Source organism: Enoplosus armatus, chromosome 17 (genome assembly GCF_043641665.1).
Source record: "Enoplosus armatus isolate fEnoArm2 chromosome 17, fEnoArm2.hap1, whole genome shotgun sequence".
Lineage (NCBI taxonomy): Eukaryota > Metazoa > Chordata > Actinopteri > Centrarchiformes > Enoplosidae > Enoplosus > Enoplosus armatus.
This window is the reverse complement of record NC_092196.1, coordinates 19,067,631-19,086,539: the sequence shown is the minus strand read 5'-3', so window position 1 is coordinate 19,086,539 and position 18,909 is coordinate 19,067,631. Positions and strand designations below refer to the sequence as shown.

Here is an 18,909-nt window from a genome sequence, read left to right as displayed (position 1 = left end):
GGAAATACTGGATAGTTTTACCTCCTTAGGCCTAATTAAACAGCCTGTTGAGGAAAATAGAGATGAGACAATTAATTATTCAGTTATTCAGTTTCCAACTTCTCAAATTAGATTTTTTCAGTTGGTGTTGTATGACGGTAAATTGATTATCTTTGAGTTTCAGACAGTTTTTTAGGACAAAACTAGCTAATTGAAGACGTCACATTGGGCTCTGGGCGGTTTTTAACAAAACTTTCCACCTGCACACCACCTCAAAACATAAATATAAACATATAAAACATAAATATTAAACATAAATATAAACCAAACAATGAATCAAGTGATCAAGAAAATCATTGGCAGGTTAATCGATAATGAAAGTAATCATTAGTTTGCTTGCTGACAACCAACTTGTGATGAAAACTGAAGCCTGAAAGTTTGGGAACCACGAGAGTGAACTCGGTTTCAGAGGGTTTTATATCCTGATTCTAATACTGTATTCATCCTTTATTTATTACTATAGGATGACCACAGATGAGGAAACATAGTAATGACAATAATAAACTTTATTTATACATCACTTTTCCAAACAGTGTTACAAAGTGCTTCACATGGTTGAACCAGGATTAAAACATTCCAGGCAAATAAAGTCAGACAATTCAGAATAATCCAACAATAGAATGAAAAAGATAAAAACAATAATAATAAAACAGACATGACACGTTGTGCTGCATCAATAAAACCTTTGAGAAGATTCTGCGAGCCTCACGTCCTGATAAAAGTCAACTTCTTAGATTTCTTTTTCTCTGTAAATGTGTTCATCAAAGTTTTGGCTCTGCCTCTTTTCTCTGAGGTTTCTCATTGTCAAAGCAACCTGCGTCCCGTCGCCCCCCCCCCACTCCCCTCCCCTCCCCGAGCCTGTGGCAATCTGCTGCTCGTGTTTAAAGAGCAGCGAAGCCACCGGGGAGGGCTGGGCGAGGTATGTGCAACAGACAGTGGAGCCGGCCAGGTCAATGAGCCGTATTGTCTCCCTTTACAAATCAGTGTCAGACAACAGCCCCTGGCCTTCTGCCTGCTGCTGGCTGCTCACACACACACACACACACACACACACACACACACACACACACACACACACACACACACACACACACACTTCACACATTCATGGGGCAGACACACTTTTCACACACTCCCCGGGGACTCTTCTGATGGTCACAATGGGGTCGCACTCCCCAGTGGAGAATACAGATTGTATTTGACAGTCATTACAGGTGGCTCTTCACACATTAAGGTCTCAATGGCAGCTCGTGTTTCAAATAGGAGTTAAATGGACGGCCACACCGACACCACGACTTGATTTCAGCGGAGCATCAATAATTCATGCTCTATTCAACGCAGAGCTGGCGGCCATCTTCACCAACTATGACAGAAAGTAGATTCAAAGTTTCAAAGTTATATTTTATAGGACTGGTGCTTTTATATCTGCATTTATATATACAGACATGCAGTAAAGGTAGCATTACTGCAATATGGTTATACCTAATTACTAGAAGTCTTCATGTTGCAGAAAAACCCTGTGAGTGTCATAACGTTATATATTAAATCATTGGGTTATTATTACTGATACTTTATAAGCAACATGGAGCTAACGTGTGAAGTATCTTTTACAGTCTGTTTAGTTGAATCTATATCAGCCCACCATATTTTATAAACTCATCAGATGTTTTTCTGTTGTTCATTCTGTAAAGTAACTATGAACTGCAGCTGTAACACAGTGTTTCCCTCTGAAATGTAGTCAAATAGTGGAAATAGTGCAGTAAGACGTACAGTACAATCTGTACTTAGTTACATGCCACCACTGCAGACATCAACACGTCACAGTAACAGCGAGCTGAAATATAAATGCCCAACAACATGAACAAAAACTAGATTTCACATTTTACAAAAGGAAAATCCACCCTAAAAGAAAAAGAGTGATTCTATATGTACAGATATTGACTTTACTGTTCAAAATAACTTGAACAGATTAATAAATATTCAACAATTTCCCTGAGAATGAACACAGTCCTATCTAATCTTACACATCACAGATTAAAAACAGGTCAAACCAGTAAATACTGGTAAAAACCCCACAAGAGGACAGGGACTGTCTACAAAGTGCGCATTAAGAGATTTTACTGAACACACTAAAGATGAATGTTAATTTCCTGCACCTGATCCTGGAGAGTCTGAACCAAACACACGTTCAACAGCACAATGTTTCTGCTTTAAAATATTCTCATAAAGTTGTAAATTAAATTTAAGCAAATTAAAAGACAGTGTGAAACAAGAGTAACCACTAGTCCATAAATCTGACCAATAAACACACCTTGAGAAAAGTGAAGTGCCTGTAAAACAGGGCTTTAAAGACAAGCCCAGGGCTCAGATCTAACAGCAGAGAGCGTAGAGCCACATCATGGACTGCAGATAACAGCTTTTCTAAGACACTCAGCATAATGACAACATGAGGAGGCCATAATCCTCCAACACTCAGTCGATTGTAGCATTAGTGAGAGAATATGGGGTTTAAAGCTGTCGACAAGGCCTTCGCCTATAAAACAGGCTTTGAGAGGGGATGAAAGCAGATTGAGTTTGAATGAAGGACGGAGTAAGTTTGGCTCTGCCAGTCAAGTGAGGTCAGGTTGGGGTGGACGAGGGGGGGGGGGGGGGGGGCAGAGTGACAGATCGTCGGCCTGTTTAAGCACCCTGCTAAATTCATACATCCCAGCTGTATTCAAACAACATGGATCGAGGGGGAAAGAGACAGCGACGAGCCAAAAGAGGAGTGCAGCGGGTCCTGAGAAGGGGGTGTGGTTCCCCGCCCCTCATTTTCCAGCTCATTTCCCGGGACAGTGGAGAACAGAGGTCCTATTTTCTCCTCAGCCATTCACCTCACACAGACACCTGCTGGCCGGAGGGGGAGGAGAGGGGAAAGGCCAAAGTTTAACCAGTTCACAAGTTAAGACACGACATAAACAAGTCGCTGTTACTGTCACACTGAGATCATTACAGTTTGATCCTGAAATGACCAGCATTATTTTCTTTTTATGATTCAAAAACGTGTGTAACACAAATGTATAATAAATATCTTAGAGCACATTATAATGTCTTAAACACATTTTCAGTGTTTATTAATGCACAATATTTCCAACAATTTCTCTTATTCTTCTTATATCTGTGTTGTTTTGTCGTTCATTATCTGTTTATACACCAGCAGCCAGTCACGGATGCTTCGCAGGAGGAGTTGAAATTGTAAATATAATTAAAATACATTAATAAATGTAAACTTAAAAAGACCTTAAGTATTAAGGTCTTTATAGGGGGGGGGGGTAGAATTAGGTGTTAATAGGTTTTGATCATTTCACTGAATGTGCTCATATCAAACTCAGAAGAAATGTTTAAATAACAGCCTCCTAACGTGCTCAGCAACGTGGTTGTACCTGTCAGGGTTTCTGGCTCACTACAGTACACTTTCTCTGTTTGGGGATCAATACGAACTCTTTGTCCACAGATCATTTTAAACTCAAGGGCGTCAGTCACCAATGATCTGGCATTTGTGTTTATTTTCTTGTGGATTTTTACTGTTTTTAATGTTTTCTTGTTTCGTTTTGTGCATATTTTCTTGTGTTTTCTGCTGTTTTGTGTTTCTTGACTTTAGTGTTGTTCTGTGTGCATTTTCTTGTTGACTTTGTGTTGCAAACAAGCTTAAACTATATATTCAGTTGCCAGTTTATGCAGCCAAAACGAATGCAGCCTAACAGCTCTGCAATAAATGCCACTTTCATAAAGGTTATAATGTTCAGCTTTTGTTGAAACTGCTTTAAAGAGGTGTTGATTCAACTTTATGGCTGGCAGCGTTTCCATCCAAGCTGTTTAACATACGAGGTGGTTAAAAAGGAGAAAATCTGGACAGAATTTGGGGAAAAAAACATTCCTCAGTTTTTATGGTAACTTCTAGTAAACTTCTTAGAAAATAGCGTTTGACATTTTGAACTGTTATTACAGTCACAGCGTCGTGGCCATTAGCTGCTGCATCAGAATACTGAGAACTGAATAGTTTCTTTGTGTTGGTCATCAGACAGCATGAAATATGTCACGATCAACTGACACCAAAAACACAACAGCTCCTTTAATTAGCGATTCTTTCATTATCTCTTTCAGGACGTCTGCTTTTCAAATGAGATCTGGTTATATATCTGTAAGACAGCAGGTGGCTGGTGTTGTTTTCACCCTGTGAGTCTGTGTGTGGTGTTCATACGTCACGAAGCTTTAAAGGTGTGGAGTTGAGATCAAAATGGAGGCCGAGTTGGAAGATGGGTGTGTGGATGAACCCTTACTGTATCCCAGTATGTCAGTATATATTAGCATGGGGGTGTGCAACGTCAACACGCCTGCTGTGATCCCATCAGCTGGTCTCTGGTTCTGTTCGTTACATCAGTGAGGGTAGGCTGGTGACTTTAAAGGCTGTGTTACGTGGCAGTGGTCTAATGCTGTGTACTTGTACTTGTAAATAAGTAAATCAGATCCCGGCTGCGAGTAGACCTGCTGACAGAGACACGCTGGTCGTGAAAGTTAATATAGCCTGCTTCATTAAGATTCAACCATTTATTTGATAATAATCAGCGGATGAAAACGTTGACATTATGACATTATACAGATAATTACAAGGCTTAAAATATTACTGCGCCACTTGTGAAAACTATAAGGCATGCAAAAACTTTGCATAGGGCTGGAATGGCATCAAACAGAACTAACAAGGCGCTGCCAGTGAGCTTATCCTTCATCTTCTTCCCTTTTCAGGGACAGTGGTGAGGGGACGCAAGGGAACCAAACATAAACTGGAGAAGACTACAAATAATATGTGAAAAGGTAAACAGCAGCATGAAAAGGAGGATGGAGAGTAGAAAGGACGGCAGTACTCTTCAGCACAGACACAGGACATGTAAACAAGCGACAACATACATAAAGAAAAGGAGCACTGCAAGTACGGCTATAGTGTTTCAACATTCATGAGTACGTCAACAGAAAAAAGCCTCATCAACGCCCCCTGCCTCTGACAAATACAAACAACAGTCTTCACTCTCACTGGATCCTATACAGTATATATATTCTTCATATATAAATATCCTCCATACATTTCGAGGTGTCTGTCAGTCCCCCAGCTGACCTGCAGGTTCAAGGATGGGTGGGGCCGCGTGCTGAGTTACATGAAGCAGCTCCTGCCTGCGGTTGGCTGAGGGGGCGTTGTGTCTCGCTGGCCTGGGAGTCTGGGCTGTCCTCCTCAGAGCTGGAGGGGATGTAGAGACCCAGAACCTGCTGCACCTTGAGGGGAAGCTCCTGGGGAGGGCAGAGGAGGGGAGGAGGTGATGAAGTGCTTCCATCACCTGAGAATCTGTACTCCTTGTTTTGGTTTCAGTTGGTTTTACTGTGTAGGGAAAGTTGCAGAAAGACATTCTCCCTAATTTTTCCTGACTTTGTGTCTGAAATGCAGGTGATCCACGTACAGAACACTAGTAAGGTACAGATCTGACCAAATCCACTAAACACTCTAAAAGGATGCTGAAGGATATCAAATATTACAACTGCTGGAGGATTTTTAAATGAGAAAAAGCTGCAATCAACTCCGGGGTGGACTTTGATCGCTGCAGTAGATCAGTTGGACAGAGCAAACCAGGATAAACAGCACAGAATAAGAATTGATCACAGACGTTGAAATAAACATGACTGATTATCTTCACAGTGGAACATCAGTAAAAACATCCAAATGAAAATACAAAATATAAATTGCAGCATACCTTGTTCAAAGTTGCAATAAAACATGTAAAAATACAATTTTCAGTCGTGTTTACCAAATGGTTTTCCAAAAATGTACAAATGTTTAACAAACAAGGAAATAAGAACACAAAAATGAGTGTTTGTGTGTAAAGACTTCCCTTATATTGGTTAGTAATGAAGACTTCATTGGGTAATATTGTAATAGTGTAAACAGCGATTCCCATCACTTCTGCCTCGTGACCCCCCGCGACAGATTGTGGCCTAACGTGTTCAGTCTTTTTCAGATTTGAAGGATTTTAAGAGGAGAGAGTATCCGGCACTTAACAGGAAAAAGCAAATATCAGAGAAAAGTCACAAGTAGCAAACATTATTTTCTTGTGTCTTTAATCATCGTGGGACCCCTCAGATTTATGTCCCGACCCCTCGGTTAGGAATCACAGGTGTCAGTGTAGTTCTAAAGATGTGCCTCATCTTTACTCTTCATTATAACCACAACACCATAAACCCCACTGAGTCCACGCTGAATCTGATTGGCCCATGAAGCGCCTCTTACCTTGCACTGAATCAGCTGCAGGTAGATGGCCTCCGCTCCACTCAGAACGCTCTGCAGGTCCAACTTCATCGTCAACTCATTAATGTGCTGCAGAGAATTCACAGCGTGGGAAGAGGTTCACATATGGAAATGTGTTTAGTTACAGACAAAGCAACTCTCACACACACACAGTACACACACACACACACCTTCAGAATAGTGTTAAAGTCGTGGTCTGAGCCGATCAGCTCTCCTCTCTGGGACTCCAGGATTGAACAGGCGATCAGAAGGTGGAAGTTTTCACATGGGAGACGAGTCCAGAGGACCTGAGAAAGAAAACAGGATGTTACAGAACAAAACTTGTTGTAAACTCATGTTACTAGATAAGAGACACTATTACACAATGTCTTCAATAGTACGATATCCAAAAAACATTATTCATGACGTGTTTCCTCAGACATGTTCCAGTTACGTTCAAAGTTTCACGATAACATTTTCTGTTTTTATCAAGACGATTAAATGTCAAACGTTAACATGAAGGGATCGTCAAACCACCGTCGCGGTTTCAAGGAGTGAAACGAGCCTGACTGTTTGTCTCACTTCAGCTGTTTTAGCATCATATATATATAATATAACAGCTGTGGTGCACTCACCTCCCACATGATGAGGATGTCCTCGAAGGAAAACTCTCTCTTGAACCAGATGAGCAGCCAGCGGAAACAGAAGCAGAGAGAGCCGCTGTCCTGAGAGTCTGATGGATGAGAGAAACGTGTTTTCTTTCTTTAGTGGCCGACAAAGAAAGAAGAATGAGCTCCTTGTAAACGAGTAAAACCAAGAGTTACGCCTGGAGCAAATTCCTGAATTTCAGTTAATCACTTCCTCTCATTTAGCACACATGTTCATGCTCATTATGCATATCAACATGGTGTGCACTCCTACATCTGCAGATGAATTAATTAATAGATTCATTGATTCTAAAGTATAACCTAGAAGTTGAATTATGTATAAAAGCCTCTCATTTGCTTGATTCTTATTTCTGCCCTACTTTTCATTGCTTTTGTGCCCAGTTCTGCCTCAGGACTTGTTACAGTGTATTTTGATCCAATCCAGTCTGGCTGGATGAGTATTGGATGACTAACCCAGGAAGTCACATAGCTCCGGGTCCAGAGCCCTCAGCAGGATACTGAGCTGAAGGAGCTGCTGCTTCATGGCCTCCTGAGACTCTTCAAAGTTCTGGTGCTGCGGAGGGAAAGAGGAAAGACTTAAGTTAAGTCTCACATCCAAACCACAATAAAACTGCTGCTAATTTAATAACGTGTGCGTTCTGTTTTCATTTAAATCAGAACTGCTGATGGAGCATTAAGTCACCACACAGGAATGACTTAACGGACCTCACCGAGCGGGAACAATAAGGTTTGGATTTAAGCTTTGAGTCTGTTTGTTTGTGAGAGATGTTTCTACTAACCACCAGCTCCATGAAGCCTGTCAGACACCAGAAGGACTCCACCTCGTTCTGGGTGACGAACAGCAGAGGAGAGAGGAGATCACTCATCCCCTGGACGTAACCTGCACGGATGGAAACAGCAGTTATAAATATATATATGAAGCCTAGCGCTTCACTGCAGGCACTGTGGTGAAATGTAAAACATTTTAATGTGTAAAGTTCACGGGTCTCTACTTCTACATATTGTGCGTTTGTAACGCCGTGTGGGCAGAGAAGCCTTTGATCGACTTTAAAATGTTAATACACCTCCTACACGGCTCTTAATCTATTAACCTGACAATAATAATCTGTGTCTAATCCTCGTCCATCTGTTGATTGTTTTTGTATCCTGTATGTTTATGTTTATGTCAAAAAGATTAAGAGTTTGTAAACATTGAATTAATGCCTAAAGACATGCAATGCTCTTGTTCCAGCAGCTCGTTTATAAGACATGAATAATGGTAATTATTACTTCTGTTACATCTGTACTGACTTTGTTAGTGTTGGTGCACGTGTTTGCCAACAATTCAGAAATACATACCAAGATCAAAGTTGTACATGCAGTACGTCATCAGCACATCGTGAAGCAGAGTCAGTCCTGGGTTGTTGTTCCCAGAGAAGAACGTGTTGTGTCTGTCCGTCCTGTTCACATCTCTCTCTGTCACAACAGAACAAAGACGGTTCAACTTCAACATCTACTGCAGCTCACAGGCAGCTGACCGAGACAATGAACAGATCTCCTGTTTGACAGGCGGCAGCGCTGACCTATCAGGCTCCTGTATCCTCTGAGGAGGGAGTTCCTCATCTCCTGCTCTTCACTGACTGACTTCCACTGCACCTTCATCCTGAAGTACTCATCCCTGCAGACACAGAGAGGCGTTAACGTGGCTGACCACCTTAAAGGAACTGCTTGACATTTAGGTCATCTGTTTTCTTGCTGAGAGTTAGATGAGAGCCGTCAATGTCAGTAAGCTACAGCCAGCAGCCGGTTTGTGAGCTTAGCATAGTTATTCCTTTAACCATCAAAGCGAGAGGAGGGGATGCTAACGTTTTGAACCGCAGAATGTCCTCTCTTTCCTTGGTGGTGCTGTTCCATGGATAAAAGCCCAGGAGGAACTTCCATACCTCCTTCCTCAAGGACGGTGTGATGCCCTGCAACAGACAAGAGCGCTATGAAGACACGCACATCTGCTAGATAGAGGGTCGAAAGAAAGTCAACAAGGTCTGTCTTCCAGTTAGGACATAAATGTTAATGTATCTACGGTCTTACCCCTCTGAACACGAGCTCTTTGATCTTCTCCGGGTTCTTCACTCGCCCCTCTGGGTCCAGAAACTCCTCCCATTTGTCCAGAGGTCGCCCCCTGGTTACGTCTGGTCTGGGACCAAGCTCCACCCCCTTAGTGGAAAGACAGACACAAACATTAACAACTGATTTATGATTCTCTGAACATTATAACATTCTGTAATCTCCATGTATTAGACGCGACTGTATTCTCTAAATTGTATTTCTTTCTCTTACACAGTTGATGAGTTCGAAGCCGGGCTCTTCATCAGATTGGGGGGGCAAACTAGGATCCTGAGGAGTACGCGAGCAGGCAGGGGAATCTGGAGGTCGAAGTGCCGCCTTGAAGAAATTGGTGACTTTGGAGAATCCACCAAATGTAGTGGCATATGGGTCCTGGATAAATCTCTGTTCAGGCAGAAAGAGAACGGAGGTTTTTGACTTTGAGTAAGAACTGCAACAATCGAGTTCATCTGCTCCCGCTGTGCTTTTGGCTCGACAGAGAGACATTTCAGACACTGGGCACACTTCATCATTAACTAAAGATGTGAGTGTGAGAGGAGGGCAGGGGCGGGAACTTCAGTGGCTGTGAGAGAAGAGTGTGACTTTGATGAGTGAGTCATCGGTATGAAACAACAAGCTAATAATAAAGATTTTACAATCAACATGTGCTCTCATGCAGTTTCATATGATCAAGTATAACATTATTAAAAACATTATTACTGTAACTGTTTTATTTCTTTCAATTACAAATAAAACATAAAAATAAATTATAATAAATTACCGAAACCAGATCTGAACCTCCGTCATCGAGGAGCTGCAGCTTATCGAAGGACTGGGAGAGGGCACCTGAGTCATGAGGGTAGGCGAGGAAGAGCCGCCCGTCGACCGGTGACCTGATGACAACAACAGAAACCATGTGATGTTTTTCCCACTCAGCTCTGTCTGAAACTTTACATCAGCTGTCAGGAGATGAACTCAAGACAGACACGGTTGCTAGAATGAGGATGATGATGACTTACTGGTCCAGGATGATGTAACGGTTCAGGGCCCTAAGAAGCTCCCTGGTCCCTCCTCTGTGGAAGTGCAGAGCAGGCAGAGGGTGCCCCCCTCTACTAGTCAGCACCAGGAAGTTTCGGCCCAAGGAGAACCGAGCCCTCCGAAGAGAGTATAACTCTGAGAGAGGCAGAGAGAACGCCCACTGACCTGCAGGAGAAATAGGAGACATTTACCTTCATGCATCTTATGTAACTGTGGGGCCAAAGTGACAGAAGTGTTAAGTGCACCTGAATCTCTGACTGGGACATGCTCTCGATCTTTCTTCACTGTGCTGATAACTGCCCAGTCTGGCTCGTACCCAGGGTCGAAGTTTGTGTCCTCCTCCCCTCCTTCTCCATCCTAATTCGTAAGAAGTGGGTTGATGGAAATTATATTTGAGATAGAAAAAAATGCTGTTGTCTTTTTCATGTGTAGCAAAGAGATGATTAGTGACCTTTTTGGTGTAGAGTACAGCAGGGGGGCTGCGACCCTCATCCTCCAGAGGGCTCCACTCTAAAGCTGGCACCCCGGCCTAAAACAAATGCATGGTTAATAATCCCAGTGCTGTTTTTGATTTCCCTCTTTGTATCTCAACAACCTTGACTCACACAGATGTGCTTACCCGCTCTACAATGCGGATGAAGCCTGGGATGGTTGTGTCCTGGTTACTCCTCTTGGCATTTGTGTGGAGGTACACCCCCTCCTTCTCAAATATCAGCTGAGGAGAAAGAAAACCCACTTCAATGTAAAACAGCCATCAGCCAGTCATAAAATGTAAACTGAAATAAAGAGACGGCTCACTTCAGGTTGTGCCAGATTCCAGTCATGGGAACATGCTTGGTAATAATTAGGTTTACACTAATGATTATTTTAATCATCTATTAATCTGCTTATTACTTTCTCAATTCACATTAGATTCCTTAAAATATCATAAATGAGTGAAAGTGCCCAGTTTAATTTCCCTCAGATGACATCTTCACATAGTTTGTTTTGTCACCTGAACGTCACAACATGAACTGTAACACAACTGATCACATGAACAGAAACATGCCGAGGCCTGAAGTGCCTCATGAAATAGCTGACCAGCAGCTGCGGCAGGTAAAGGAACTCACATAACAAAGAGCTAGTTAATGACAGAGGCATATCACATGACTACAGTCATATAGGAAAACTTTACTGTGATTATCTAGTATCGACTGACTTCGCTGGCGAGTTTGAATGTCTGTCTGGTTATAGATACAGCTATCGGCTAGCTACACTTCAAAGTCTGACATCTTATATCACAGCCAGATGACAACACGCAGCTAACAGTGTCACTTACTGCTTTATTTTATCGAGCGTTATCGAGAAGCGAAAGCTAGCTTGAAGTGTTAACATCAGCTAACACTGACAGAAAGCTCGAGCAGCTCCAGACAAAATGTCACAGTCGAGCGGGAGGAAAGTTGCCAACATTCACACGTTTAAATACTGACAGTAAAATATTGTAAAAACAAAACTTGGGAATACCTCGTAATCCTCAACGTTTTGCTCCATTCTTCCGTCACCTCTGTTTCGACTTCGTTTTTCCAAAATAAACGTTACGTCATACTTCCTGCTCATGGAAAGCCCCGCCCCCCAACCACACGTCACGGCTGGAGCGCGAGCCAGTCCAGACCATAGAGCAAATCCTGCTTTTCGTTTATGTCATTTGTTTTTTGTTTTTTTTTAGAAAAAAAGGACACAGTACGATAATAAACACTCAGACGCGCTTTATGTTTATGTAGTTTTTGTTTGCTACAGTTTAGAAGCATTTATTTTGAAAGTATTGACCGGAAATAGTAGTATGCTGTCAAGCCCAATAGACGTATTTGTTTTAATGTAGTTTCTCATTGTTACCACTAGAGGGCAGTAAACACTCAGGATTCTTTTACCTTCAGACCACAAAATAGTTGTTTAAATAATGATGAAGTTATAGAGTTATTACCAGCGCTGATATTACTCATGTTATCTTTAATAAACACACTATAATGACTTGTACATATTGTTATGATGATTGTCCTGGCATTAAAGCGGTTATAATCAGTATTTTTATATTAACAAGAAGATAATAATTATTATTATTGGAATAAATTAAATGGTGCAGGGGTTCATATTGTTTGATAACAACGTGTATATAATGGATATATATACTAACATTAGATATGACTATGAATACCATTATTGACACTTCTATATATTTAACCCACTACTTTTTACTGCACAACATTTCTTTTTATTACATATAATTTAAAGCTGCAGTGACTTGTTTCTTTTCTTTTGAAAAACAAAGTAATGGTGAAACTAACTTGTGAGCAGCTGGTGGGTGGGCTTAGGTGAGGAGGGGTAGGTGGGCTGTACACGTGCACGAGAACAGGGCGAGTACGAGCCCGCCCACAGAGCATGGGTCACGTGTCCAACGTGCGTTCGATTGGAAGTCAGTAAACAGGTGACGTCAGAGCTGGGGTCAATTTGGCCAGAGCGAGCTAAAACAACACCGGATGGAAGCAGCTTCATCAGCCTTCAAACTAAAATAATTGTGTCACATGATACAGTCGATATTTTACGATTAATTATGGCTTGACTGTCATCGAAAAGTACACAGACTGTGTTCCGGGTGAATACTCCATAACATAAAAGAAATTACAGACTTATTAACTTGTGTTTTATCGATGCTTGCTGAGAGCAGAACAAATCATATTTGACTGAATGTCACTTCGGACATAAAGCAAAGCTTCATTTATATTAAATAATCACACACACCTCACTTGGATAGACCTTTCTTACCTCATAGCTTTGTACCTGCGCAACACAAAACGCGTTTATTGATACGAATTTTATTTTGAAATCCTCAACCGGAAAAGCCATTATTAATCCTTGCTAGCTTGCTGCTGGTGTAGAGCCTAGCTAGGGGAGAGAAACCGTTGGGGAAGGCAGAATACGTATGACAAAAAAGAAGTAAAGTTTAGGATTGATAAACATCTGGCAACGTGGAAGAAAGAAACTGAACAGGTAGGCGAACATCTTCCCTCGTTTCGGTAATTTATATTTGCGCGACTCGGCTCCTGCTAAAGCCTGAAAATGGAGGTGAAATGTGGTTCCATCATGAGGAGGCTGCACACAACACTGAATAAACAACAAGATCAACAACAGCTGCAGCAGCGACAGCAGCAGCCGTGCAGAGCAGTCAGTGACATGCAGCTTTAAACGAGACAGAAACGATTGCAAAGACGGCAGTAAAGAGGATCAATAGAGATCAGGTCATTAAAGCTACAGCAGCTAACGTTACAGTAGCTACAGTTAGCATAGGTTGGTGTCAAGCTGCTCATGGAGGTGGTGAGAGCTGCGATAATGAGAGGACAGATTAGTTTCTAACAGGTTGTTTTTTTTATATATTTATCTGCACATATTTAAATGTGCAATCACTGAATTCATAAACCTCCTCTGGAGAAGAAAGAAGCAGCACCCATTTACAGCGACTGACATGTTTTACAGCTAAACTGGAGTTTGTGTTATTTTATTTTTTTCCCAGGTATCACCAGCAACTTGGCAACATCTCTTCTCTCCCCTGGCTCTCCAGTGTGTAAGGACACCGCCCAGTACATCATATCTGAAAGTCACCCAGTGCCTCTCTAACCTGTTTCATCATTATTCTCCCCTGCATCTTCACCAGAGCAAAAACCAACCGTACACCAGCAGGACAGACGAAATACGCAAAGTGATTTCTCAGCATTTTTATCAAACTCAGATACACCACAGCTACCAAAGTTACCCGTCATAACTGCATTACGTTTGGTGCCCCCAAAACCAACCGTTATCCAAGCTTCTGATTAGTCTAAACCTCAAAACTCTTCATCATTCATCAGCATTACTCAGTTATCTCATCAGTCAGCCCATCTAAAAAAACGTCAACAGTACTGAGCACCAACATGGCCTCCATCACCCACTCATCCGAGCCCGAGATCCCAGACAACCACAAAGAGAGCTGGCTGGCGCTACTTTCTGCTGCGGAAACCTATTGCCAAAAGTCTGGCTGCGACCTGGCCATACTTACAGCGTGTAAGAAGTTCCGGTCGTCGGCTGGAGACGGAGATGGGAGGCGGAAACGGGAGAGCAGCAGTGCCTTTCCTAAGGAGTGTGATTTCTCCTATAATGTATGGGGTCAAGGGTTTCTGGCAGAGTCGGCTCGCCGCTACATGGACGACATCGGCGTGCTGCACTCCACGACCATGCTCACAGCCCAAAAGCACACACGCCAGTCGGGGGGAGAGGGAGGAACCAAGCTGGTGGTCGACCTGACCTCGGACCCCGGACACAGGGGGGTGAGTGGCCTGCATGTGCTGCTGACTGCACTGTGATACTCATTCTCATTCATAACATGATGGATGTTTTTGTTGGCGTTCCAGAGCTTTACAGTCGACGGCGGCGTGGGTGGAGTCAGCCCCAATGGCAGACTGTATTCCCAAAGCTACCCGTCAATCTACAGCTCTGGAGCTGTGACCGGGCAGGGCGCCGGGCAGAACGGGAACGGAGAGAGGGAACGGGAGAAGAGTGCGCTGGAGGCCGAGCGGGGGAGGCAGAGGTCTGGGATTGTGGACTTGGAAGAAGAGTGTGAGGAAGAGGAAGAGGAGGAGGACATGGATGAGAGGAGACCCTATGGGAATGAAAGTGCTGGTGAGGAGTGACGCAGTTATTCGGTCTTTTAAATGCTTTGATGTGCTTCGATTCTGAGGATGTTTTGTTTTTGCTTCAGGTGTCTTCTCCATGGACGAGGACTCTCTGTCCCGGGACTGCGAGCCGTTCTTTGAGTCCGACGGGGAGGAGGAGAGCACTGATGGTAAGAGTTTGGTGTGCTGACTGAAAGAAGTCACACGTGTGCATTATTCACATGCGTGTTCTACTTGTCCCAGGCTCTTTGAGTGAGGATGCTCCTCCGCCGCCGCGTGGCATGGCCGTGGGTCAGGCTGCGTACTCGTCCCGTCACGCCCACCCCATGGCTCTGGCCCGTTCGCTGCCTGTATCTGTGCCTGTGTGGGGCTGCAGAGGGAACAGAGGTGCTCAAGGAGACGGCAACAGTGGAGAACGGGTGAGCACGCGCCCTTTTCCAAAAGGACAGAGGTTAAAATGTTCTGCGGCCTGTATCACACAGTGAGATTAGTCTTTGTCCCTGTCTTTGATAGAAGGAAGATGGCTTACTTTAAACTGTGGCACATCACCATGGTAACCTATTCTGAGTCAGAAGATCAGATTAAAATCTGTTAACAGCCTGACTATTGACCAATCAGATCAATGTAGGACAATGTAGTCATCATTCCTACAGGGTCCTGACAGGGACAAAAGTACTGAGTTTACAGTAAATTGACAGTAATAAAGATCAAAAAGTGACATTTTTATAGATCAGTAGAATCAATTTGCCTGTGATGATTATATTAGAGATAATTTACCACTAACAATGTTCCTGATAACACAAGGGGACTTTCTGAGTCTTAAATCTTTTTATGAGATGAGAATTGGAAGTAAACTACAGCCAACTTTACTTTGAGCTGTCTTTAAGAACAACACCTGTTCTTAATAATTTATTCGTCATGAGACCAAAAAGAACTAATGTCACCATGGAAAATAAATCGATTATCCATTTGGATTCATCTGTTTACTTTCTCACCGTTGACTGATCAGATGCTGCTTGTAATTAAGAGCTCTTCCTCGTGAACACTCTTATACAGTAGCTGGATCAGCGAGGCTCAGTGAAACCAGGCAGAGAGCCGGACTGAGTTGCTCTTGCTTCATGACACAGAACCCGGTTGCACCAAATCATGAGCACTGCAGAAACACAAGCTCAGTGCTGCAGCTTATCTGTTTATGTGGGCTGTCACCGACTGAGTAGTGAAATAAAAATAAAACATAAAACACAAACAAGGTGACGTGACTAAGCTAGAGGTTGCAGCTTTATACTGTATCTTTTTTAACTCAGAGTAGACACACAGGTCAGTAGCAGGTCAGTAGCAGGTCAGTAGAAACGTGCAGTGGATCTGGTGTTGTTTAAAAACGATGATGAATGTTTTAACACTGAGATGCCTTCTCTCACGTCTGTGCTGCCCCTGCTGCTACATTTATTATCATGGATCTCTAATAAGTTTTAAAGCAAAACAAGGTTGTGTGCCAGGGGTGTAAAGTAGGGGGGCCCCTTCCTTACCTCCTACCCCCTTCTTCTGGCGCGCTTGCTGAGACCACACCCAGCCTTTATTTTGATCTCAACTACCTGTAAGTTTCGTGACTGCATCTTGCACAGTTGATGCTATCATGTTGACAAAATCTGTCCACAGACAGACAGACAGACAGAGAGACAGACAGACAGACTCACAGACAGACAGATAGACAGACAGACAGACAGACAGACTCACAGACAGACTCACAAGGTGAAAACAACACCAGCCACCTGCTGTCTTACAGATATATAACCAGTCTCCATCGGCCTGATCTCATTTGAAAAGCAGACGTCCTGAAAGAGATAATGAAAGAATCGCTAATTAAAGGAGCTGTTGTGTTTTTGGTGTCAGTTGATCGTGACATATTTCATGCTGTCTGATGACCAACACAAAGAAACTATTCAGTTCTCAGTATTCTGATGCAGCAGCTAATAGCCACGACGGCTCCATCAGTTCATGTGACCGTAAAAGTGTGTGTGACATTCGTGTGAGGTCGTGCTGGCAAATATTTTACTAACAACAGTTCAGAATGTCAAACACATTTTCGAAGACGTTTACTAGAAGTTACCATCAAAACATTTCTGTCCAGATGTTCTCCTTTGAACCACCTGGTATGTAGAACTGCTCACACGGAGACCCTGGCAGCTGTGGTGTACCCCCTCCTGTGCCGTGTCCACATACGTCCCTGTGTGTTTGTCTTTCAGGTGGGCTGCGCTGACCTGGAGCACATCGCTGCCAGTATGAAGGCCCTGCTGGCACCCGGAGCCACTGATGGGACAGAAATGTTTGGGGCCCTGCCTCGGCCCCGTCTCAACACAGGAGACTTCTCCCTCAAGCATTGAGAGAGAGAAGGGATAGAGGGAGAGAATCGGAGAGATAAAGGAAATGTCGTGACGGGAGGAGACCTGGATTGTCTGGCGGGTGTGACGTACAGTATGTGAAACAGTGTAAAAGCTAGTACCTCCAATTATTTCTCACTAACCAAAATTAACGGCACATGCTTCGAGGAGTAACTGACAAAAAGAAATGTTGTTATGAACACTAATAACATTTCCAACACTATACCCCCCCCCCCCCCCCCGTCACTACACATTTCACAATACTAGCTACTACACATCCCACAACACTACATTAGGACCTCAAGATGTGTGTGTAGTGACCCACTGCACTGACCAACAAAGACACTAAAACTGGCACCGCTGGCTGCAGCCAGTTGTTCATCGTAACAAACTTGTGTGCTGCAGGTTTTGGGAGTTTTGCCGTTTGGTTAAATTACCTGTGAAGTGATGAGAACTTTGCCGTCTGCTCCCGGTTGATCGTTGGCTCCAGTGCTGCATGCTAACGCTCTAGCAGACACTGTTTTGACTGATATTAGCATTATTAGAATGTGTAGTAGCTCCAAAGCTAAATGCTACGTTATCTTAAACGATATAGTGGCAGCTCCGTCACTCTTCTGAAACATGATGTAAAATCCTTTCTGAGAGTTAGATGATAACAAAAAAACGAAACCTCTCTGACGTCCGTGCGTGAAGTTTAGAGCTAGACCTGAGAGAATGTTAGCTTAGCTTAGCATAAAGACTGGAAGCGAGAGGAAAACAGCTAGCCTGGCTCTCTCAGAAGTCCAGAGATGAGCCTACCAATATGCCGTCATTTAGTGTTAGCATGAAGCACAGGAGCCAGTGATCTCCTGGGACCACATGGATGTTTTCTCTGCATGATCCTGTCATTTCTGGGTAAGTTGACCAACAGGCCAGTTGTTGCCCCCCACCTAAAAAAACCCCCAATCTATTCCTTATAGGGGTAGAAACCAGAGAAATGGTTGACGTAACATGAAGCTTGTGGCTTTTCAAAATGTGAGCAGAGGACACCAGCACCTCCTCATAACATGCCTATTTGTATTTTTACTTTTGCCAATGAATGACTGACTGATAGAATGATTGTAAATCAATACTGAGTTATAGGGGATGGTGTTTTTTGTTTTTTTTGTTGCTCCAGATGTCTTGTGGAAATGACTGAATGAATGAGAAAGAGTGTGTGAGAGAGAGTGAGAGATGGGTGGATTTGAAAGGAACAAATGTCCATCTCTGACATTTCAAAAACAAATAAATGTTCTGTTAAGTACTTTTGTTTCAAATAAAGGAGCAACACCAAGAGAAAAACGACTCTTTGTATAATTGTGTGAGGATACAATATTATTAAGGGCCTCTAGAGGGCCTCAGCACTCTACTGAAGTGAAGAAAAGGAGTTGCTATCTGATTGTGCAGTATCACACATAAATAATGTGTATCAGTGTTATTACACGAGTTGATTTTATTGACTACATTTAGTGCATAAAAAAAAAATACAGGCTCTGAAGTTAAACAAGCACTCTACTACATGCAAAGTCCTGCGTGTTACAAAATCACACAAGACTTCGTCTAAAATTCTTAAATCTAAAAGTTAAATAAGATACATGAATAGATCCACAAATAAAAACAAAATAATTAGGTAATGTGAAATGAATGAGCTTTCTTCATGCATCAGAGAAAGCAAACACAATCTAGATGTCACGACGTGC

General features: G+C 42.9%; 2 protein-coding genes across 2 annotated transcripts; one reads left to right on the top strand and one right to left on the bottom strand.

The window, feature by feature from the left end:
* Window positions 1-4,611: 4,611 nt before the first annotated feature.
* Window positions 4,612-11,686, bottom strand: tbc1d17 (TBC1 domain family, member 17). Its single transcript, XM_070922758.1, has 17 exons — window positions 11,638-11,686; window positions 10,754-10,849; window positions 10,586-10,663; window positions 10,380-10,491; window positions 10,116-10,299; window positions 9,878-9,989; window positions 9,331-9,501; window positions 9,082-9,207; window positions 8,860-8,963; window positions 8,577-8,671; window positions 8,353-8,469; window positions 7,794-7,894; window positions 7,468-7,567; window positions 6,982-7,079; window positions 6,538-6,654; window positions 6,350-6,436; window positions 4,612-5,358 (listed from the first exon to the last, which is right to left on the bottom strand). Exons 1-17 carry the CDS (start codon window positions 11,662-11,664, stop codon window positions 5,197-5,199), a joined length of 1,887 nt encoding a protein of 628 aa, XP_070778859.1. The 5' UTR covers window positions 11,665-11,686; the 3' UTR covers window positions 4,612-5,196.
* Window positions 11,687-13,057: 1,371 nt separating this feature from the next.
* Window positions 13,058-18,511, top strand: akt1s1 (AKT1 substrate 1 (proline-rich)). The gene is made up of 6 exons (XM_070923124.1): window positions 13,058-13,158; window positions 13,679-14,468; window positions 14,553-14,820; window positions 14,900-14,983; window positions 15,057-15,232; window positions 17,057-18,511. The coding sequence occupies exons 2-6, from the start codon at window positions 14,076-14,078 to the stop codon at window positions 17,192-17,194; spliced, it is 1,059 nt and encodes a 352-aa protein (XP_070779225.1). The 5' UTR covers window positions 13,058-13,158; window positions 13,679-14,075; the 3' UTR covers window positions 17,195-18,511.
* The last annotated feature ends 398 nt before the right edge of the window (window positions 18,512-18,909 follow it).

Coding starts and splice junctions, on each gene's coding strand:
- tbc1d17 (XM_070922758.1), bottom strand. CDS start 11,664: ATGGAGCAAAACGTTGAGGATTACGAG. Junction 7,895..8,352: donor CATGTACAACTTTGATCTTG/GTATGTATTTCT, acceptor CCATCCGTGCAG/GTTACGTCCAGGGGATGAGT. Junction 5,359..6,349: donor TGCAGCTGATTCAGTGCAAG/GTAAGAGGCGCT, acceptor TGCCCTCCCCAG/GAGCTTCCCCTCAAGGTGCA.
- akt1s1 (XM_070923124.1), top strand. CDS start 14,076: ATGGCCTCCATCACCCACTCATCCGAGCCCGAGATCCCAGACAACCAC. Junction 14,821..14,899: donor CTATGGGAATGAAAGTGCTG/GTGAGGAGTGAC, acceptor TTTTTGCTTCAG/GTGTCTTCTCCATGGACGAG. Junction 15,233..17,056: donor ACGGCAACAGTGGAGAACGG/GTGAGCACGCGC, acceptor TTTGTCTTTCAG/GTGGGCTGCGCTGACCTGGA.